The sequence below is a fragment of the Montipora foliosa genome, unplaced genomic scaffold (genome assembly GCF_036669935.1).
Source record: "Montipora foliosa isolate CH-2021 unplaced genomic scaffold, ASM3666993v2 scaffold_475, whole genome shotgun sequence".
In the NCBI taxonomy this organism is placed as follows: Eukaryota; Metazoa; Cnidaria; class Anthozoa; order Scleractinia; family Acroporidae; genus Montipora; species Montipora foliosa.
Window position 1 is genome coordinate 67501 of NW_027179784.1, and position 7500 is coordinate 75000.

General features: G+C 39.5%; 1 protein-coding gene across 1 annotated transcript in view; it reads right to left on the reverse strand.

Annotated features, from left to right (window-relative positions):
• LOC137989817 (receptor-type tyrosine-protein phosphatase F-like) overlaps window positions 1-7500 on the reverse strand; it is a 55017-nt gene that overhangs the window by 26708 nt on the left and 20809 nt on the right. The window contains exons 8-9 of the mRNA XM_068835460.1: window positions 7242-7500; window positions 4457-4759 (exon numbers count right to left, since the gene is read on the reverse strand). The exon at window positions 7242-7500 is cut by the window's right edge and continues 35 nt beyond it. Of these exons, the coding sequence (XP_068691561.1) occupies window positions 4457-4759; window positions 7242-7500 (562 nt within the window). The remainder of the gene's footprint in view (window positions 1-4456; window positions 4760-7241) is intronic.

The window sequence follows — 7500 nt, forward strand, 5'->3', positions numbered from 1 at the left end:
ATAGGCGACAGAATTTTGTACACAATGAAATATCGCGGGACTACAGTCACCAAGTAACATATTCCTGACTTGGTCAACGCGTTCTCGATTTTCTTAGCGGACTTAAACTATGGTGACTTAATTCAATGATATTCATAAATTAGACAGCTAACGCTTTCAAGCACTATCACACATGACAGGAAAATTTTAATTGACCCCGCGATAAAAATTTTTAAAAGCGTAAGATCGGATTGAAGTCAATTTGCAACGCACACGTAAAACATAGCTCCCTCTTTCAAAATTATTTAACACGGTTTCCTACATTAGGAAATCGTAAAATTGGTATCAGAGTGAATTATACAGTTAACCGATTTCCATATTATATGTTTGCAAACTGCATCTTGACACGGACGAGTTTTGTAAGCGACAGAATTTTGTAGACGGTGAGAAAGTGCGAAATAAAATGGCCAAGTAACGCAATGCAACCAAGGTAAACGTATCTGCATCTGTCAAAATTATTTAACACGGTTTGATAGATTGGAAGTTCTTCAAATTGGTATCACTGTAAACTAGACAGTTAAGCAATTCCAAGGATGTATGTTTGAAAACTGTATCTTGCAGACAATGAATTTTATCAGGCCATGAAACTCAATTTTGAAAACTGAGAGTGGCATCGTTCAGAATTTGCTGCACTTTCCCTCCTCCACGAAACTTCCACGTAACGCGCGCGGTAACATCCGCGGGAAAATTGATATCATCTAAAAATAACCTAAGAGGGATTACGATGGGAATAGGGCCACTATGAGGGATTACTTCTCTTACCTTCATAATCTCTTGACCAAGGCTACAGGTAATAGATTCTCAGGAGCCCACCAAATTGAATAAAATATTCCTGGATAAAATGTTCCCACGACCACAAATCCACCGTGGAATTCAAGGTAAAAGGTTTTTGTTGGTTTTTGTTGGCTTTCCGTCACATTGAGCTTGGGGCGCCTGTGCTCCAAGTGAAAGCTTGATAGGAATCATGGGAAATGAACATATTTTTTTAAAAAGCCAAACCACAATGTCTAAACTCGCAGGACTCGAACCTGGGAACGTTTGATTAATAACACCCTTCACTTAACCAGTATAGAATGCCTCATCACTAACTGCGAGGATGTCATTTTTTTTTTATGTCAATATATATTTTTTCCAAATTCCGCTGTAAACGTGTATTAACACCCGCTAAGAAGCAAGTTTACAAAGTGACAAATTTCGGTTACCAAACTTCAAGAGAAAGCTAACCATTTTAAAATCAAGCCGTAGACTTTAAGTGGTACTACGACCAAAATAACAATTCTTTTTTTTCTTTGGATTTAAAAACTATGTTTACTAAACACTAACTGACCAAAGTTTTAAAAAGACACGTATTTATTTTAACTCGAATTTTCTTATTTATTGGTCCGCCATTACTAACTTTAAAATCTTGAGAGAGCTGGGTCGAGGAGAAAATGACGTTTAAGAATGCAATGCGTGTGTACGCGGCTGAATTAATATGCAGCACCGGAGTTTCGGGCTTTCAGACGTTTAAACCAGTGTTTTGCATATATAATAAATTGCGTTTACACACTGAAATTTTAAGCTAGCGAGTAAATGACGTCATTTTCTCTAGATCCAACCCTCTGAGGTCCCGGATCGGTCAGTTTTGAACGTGAGTAATGGCGAAACGTGAAATCCAAAACTTACACTCAAAATAAACAGCCTTTGGATAAAACTTAAAGCTCAAAATTTTGCCAGTTAGGTGTTAAGCGAACACGTTTTCAAAATCTGAAGAAAAAAAGGAAATGATTTTTGTGATAATAGTACAACTTTAACAATTATTCAGCAATGATTTTATTCATATACTAATTAGTTTCGGTAAATAATCGGCACACTTACCAGTCAGTTGATCTTTAGCAATTAAGTGGATAAAAACAGTTCTTTTAAAGTGAGTGCTCCGGGTTCAAATCCAGGGACTTACTTTTAGTTTTTCCTTTTATCTGCTACCACAAGTGGGGACAGAGTAATCTAAATGGAGGATAATACTTCATTTGAAGCAAACTAACAATGAAGGATAATCCTTCATTTCAGGAGGAGATCGTGTTTATTGTCGTTAATTTTGGACACTGCGTCCCACGACTTGTGGTAGCAGAGAAAATAAGGTAATCAAAAATCATATCTGTGGATTGGATTTGAACCCGGAGTTTCTACTCTATAGGAACCGCTTCTTTCCACTTCACCATTGAAGATCAAGACGCCGCACTCTCAAAAGAACATTTATTCAAGTCTCCCATAGAAAATCGCTGCTGAAAATTGGGCTTAAGCTAGATTACTAATTTAGGCCTAAGCTTTGATTTTGAAGTTTGGCAACAGACCTTTTGTAGCGTTTATTGCCGAATGATAATACAGCATTGTCAAATAGTGTTTAAAATATTGTCCTTGAGCAGTTAGCAGTGTGGTGGTGGTCAAGTGGTTAGGTCACGGGTTAATCAACATTCCCACGTACGAGTCCTATGTCCACTGATACACTTGAGTGGTATCTTAAAAAATATATGACATTTCCCATGATCGATACCAAGCTCTTAGTCTTCTAAATTAATGATAGTAGTGAATTCAAAGCAAATTAAGAATTCACGATAATAGCGAATTCAAGATGGAACACTGGCACAAACGTAACGTCGGTGGAATTGTTTTGCGAACAAGCGGTTCAGTTCGATTTTGCAGCGGTTGTCCTAAAAAGCGCAGGACGAGTAACCTCAATTTCTGGTGGTGGCCAAAACGTCATTGACGAAATGACTAGCACTAAGATGCAATAATATGTGATACGGTTAGACGAGGAAATGGCAGAAGGCTAAAATAAGAAGAGATAAGGTAATTATAGAAGTTGTATAGGCAAACTGGTCCGAGATAAAACGGAGAATTCTGATTGGTTCTCTCTGAGAGGTCCGAATTTTGCAATTCGGGCCGCTAAGATGAACCGGTCACGAGGCAGCGCATATTGATTGCCATACTGTTCCCATTGTCTGTTCCCATTTTCTGTTTCCATTTTCTCGAACATAAAAACAAAAATGCGAGGAATTCTTTTTTCAGTCATGTACGAGTTCCAGTATAAATTTTGCTTTCCAGAACCGTTAACAGAAGCAGGCGAAGAGGGAAGACTCAAGGAATAGAAAACCCTGCGCAAGAGAGCCAATATAACAAAATCCTCGTTGTACTTGATTGTTGTTCGATCCGTACTGGGAAATATTGGTCTCGTTCATTTTTTTTGCATGTTTATAGACTGAGCCTGAAAAGGAACTCGAGCAATACTTTCCCAGTACGGACCTCATGCTAGTTCAATAACATCTATATATTTTTCAGTAGGCGCGGTTCTCTTTCTCTTCGCAGGGGATCAAATATTTACTCCGGCTTTGGTTAGAACAGGGTAGAGTCAGGCTAAAATAATGGCTCATAAAAAAACAACAATAAACGAACAAACACAAAAATGTAATACTGATTACTGAAAATATTGTTTTTCTGCTCTACAGGAGACATAGGTCCGATTTTCCGTTTTTCGTTTTGTGATTGCGGTTAACATTCTCCTCTCAACGAACGGCCGTGACGTAGCACCCGTCGCTATTGTATTTTGTATTTGGCAGACAGGCGACTTTTATATTGGTGGAAAATACAATTGGCTGGACCAGTGATCCAGCCGCAGTGTGCACGGAGGAACGCGGGCGCACAAAACGGCTGGTCATTTAAACCTAGAGAAGACATTAATGTTAAAAGAATCCCAAAACTCAGAGGTTCGAATATTTCGTTCAAAAATTCGATGTGGGAGGAATCATTAAGGGACTGGTGCATGATCAATACCGGAAGCACATGACCTTAAAGCGAGTAACTTGCAACTCTCTTCCTTGGAACAAAGCTGGGCATTTTATGCCCAAATATGGACAAAAATAAGATCAAAGTTGCACGGCGGGAAAATGCGCGAGCTACGTTACATCCAAATAAGGAAAATTCTAAACTCAAAAAACCCCGGCTCTGAAGCAGAGTTAAACGCTTCAAGGTCATGCATGAGCTTCTGTCAGTAATTAACAATTAAACCCGTAGCCCTTGCGGGTCAATAGCCCATGAAGCGAAGCCGAATGGGCTATTGATCCGTGGCCCTTGAGGGCGAAGAGTCTAATTGTTTTGGTATCACCCAACTAGTTGGACAGAATAGGCAAAAATAAAGTTAGCGAATGCAAGTTGAGGAAACATTTATTTGGCCGAAATAAAACGAAAGAAAGCGTCACCCTTTTCGATACTCGAGGAGTATTACTAATAGTCATCTAGTTGCGTAGCCAATCAAAATGCAGGATTTGCATTAGTCCACTAGTTGGGTGATACTCATCATTACTACTACTTGCATAACAAAGAGCTCTGATATCACTGCGGCAAAAGTTGTGGACGAAGGGATTCCCGTAAAACTTCTTACCTCCTATAGTAAACGCAAATGGACCTTTCCCTTTCGATGTCGCGGCAGCAACCGACACTTTGTACTCAACATATGGTTCAAGATTGGTCAACAACACCTGAGTCTGATTTGCGTCAACTTCAGTATAGTTCACTTTTTCTTCTTCTGTCTTCACGTCGCCAACCTTAACACGTTGATACGTCACGATGTACTTCGTTAAGCTTCCATGCCTGAATTGCTCGGGAACGGGTTTCCAGGTCACAATGAGCTTTGTCGGTGAGATTCGGTTCACAGGTTTGAGTTCCACCGGAGGCTGACTGGGTACTAGTGAACAAACACAACCCATGTTATCTCTATCTCTTACTCATAAAACAACCAAACTCAATGCTTCGTGTCCAATAAATGTTTCGTCGATCATACATTATTTAAGTTAGGAAAAACAGAGAAACTTTGAAAAACTGTTAGGCTGATCAGTTTTCAAAAACCCCTATTGAAATCCATTTTCATCTTCAATTTTGCTTATCCTTACTTTCTTCTATATTTGCTGCTTTATTCAAACATTCCTTGAGTGATTTGGTGGTCAGTGGCCATCCCCCCTCCCACCCCCACCCCCTTCCCGTCGCTGAATTTGGCTTAATTTCGTATAACACAGTCCCTTTAACACAACTCAAAGACAAGGTTGAATATCAAATTATTATTTGATTTTCTACTCTGCTCGTGATTTTTCTTCAATTCTGGGTTAGTCTGACGCAGGAGAGGAAATATTTAACGTCCCTTTGAAAGTGTAATTGACGGATACTTTTGAATCCGCAACTTTTTCTTTACGAATTCGCCTTCCCTCCACATCTATTCCCAGGCCCCATTCCAGTGAAACCTGGATGCGAATCCGCAACTTTTTGAAACCGCTATCCAGAATGAAAAGTTTTTGAATCCGGAAAGAGATTGCGAATCGTGTTTACGATCGAATCCGGATACCTTCAAATCCAATGACGTTACAAACTCAAGTCCAGTCTTTACCGTCTAGACATTCAGCATGGCCACTGAACGAAATGCTATTGCTTCTCTTGTCGCCAACTCGCACGCGTGATGGTGCATGCTCTATTGACAATAGTAACAAAGGAGTCCTGGATACTAGGACAAATCCGGATACGTGTGGATGGACAAATTCGATTTGAATCGGGATACGTGTGGATGGGCAAATTCGATTTGAATCGGGATACGAGTGGGCGCGAACATTTTTTAATCGGCAAAGAACAAGTTGCGGACTCAAAAATATCCGGATACGTGTGGCCGGGGCCTAAATCAACGAAGACGAAGCACAGTAACCACAGAGGTCTTCGGGGAGGGAATTTGCGCCAGGAATATATACAAAAATAAAAACATATACCAAATTAACAAAAAAAAAAAGGGGGCAAAAAGGGAGATAAACAATAGAAAGCCCTTGAAATTTATTTCTTTTTTTAAGCTTTACATTTGAAAACAAAGAATGTATTATAGCCAGGGATAATATGGAAGATGACCTAACCTTTTTCTGGCTTCAAACGGGCCGTTTACTTAGGCGATAACTTCATTTCCGAACAATTGCATTGCCGGAAGGCAACCTCAAAACCAGCCTCTCTATTCCCTTCCACTACTTGTCTCGAGGATGACAACAAGGAAAGGAAAGCGAGAGAGCCTGTGTTCCAACTTCGTTCCCACGACCTTTCCTTTCGCTTTGGGACATGCCTAACATGTCCTCATCTGAAATGACTATTATCGACAATTCCTAATTTTCTATGGATTGACTTTTATTGTCAATTTAGATTACTCTGTCCCAGGACTTGTGGTAGCAGGTAAAAAGAAAAACAGTAGAAGTTGCAATCCTGGACAGGATTTGAACTCGGAGCACCCACTTTGAAGAAACTGTTTTTATCCACTTAACCACTAAAGATCAACTGACTGGTAAGTGTGCCGGTTATTTACCAAAACTAATTGGCATATAAATAAAATCATTGCTGAATAATTGTTAAGTCTACGCCTTAATTTTAAAATGGCTAGCTTTCTCTTTAGATTTGGTAACCGACATTTTCTCCTGTTTGAACTTGTTTCTCAGCGGGTGATAATACACGTTTACAGCTGCATTCGGAAGAAAAAAATGTTGGCATATAAAAAAAAAATTAATGTTCTGGCAGTTAGCGATGTGGTAAAGTAAGTAAGTAGTAGTAAAGTCTTTATTTCATGGGGTGGGCACGTAATAGCCTGAGCTAAAAAACTTGTGGCCTTCTAAAGAATAAAATAAAAACTAATGTATACTAAGCTATAAAAATACAACGAATACTATATAATCTACTAAACTATTTAAAAGATAAAATGTAGCATTATAATCATGTCGCAATTCATCAAGTAACTTAAATAGAAAAATGATCAAGATTCTGCTGTTGTTTAAAAAACTCGTTGTGGTAGTCTAGTGGTTAAGTGAAAGGGTTATTAATCGAACATTTTCATGTTCGAGTCCTGCGAGTTCAGGCATGGGGGTTCGAAATTTATAGATATTCATTTCCCATAATCCCTATCAAGCGCTAAGCGTCCTCGGCAAATCTTTTCAAATGCAAATTAATTTGCCCGCATTAGCCCCCATTTCATGCTAGATCCAGTCCAACCGTTAGAATACGAAACTGGCCTATTGACGATAGTAGTCAATTTAGAGAAAATTAGGAATTGTCGATAATCGTCATATTAGAGGTAGGGCATGCGTTGAAATGCGAAGGGAATGGTCGTGGGACCGACGTTGTCGGGAAGGCCACATTAACCGGAACACTTTACTTACTATCGTCGGCAGTCTTGAACGTGAAGTTAGCTTCTTTGCCATCCCCAGCATTGGTATACGCAAGAATTTTGCCATGATACTTGGTAGCTTTATCCAGATTTAAAAGCATCACTGTTCTCGCTGGTGGAACTGTCGTTTTCTCTTGCTTAGTGCCGTTAACCAGTCTTTCGTACGAGATGCGGTATCCTCGAATGATACCGTTGTGGAACTCGTTTGGGATTGGGCTCCAGTGTAACCTCACTGAAATTGAGTCCAGCAC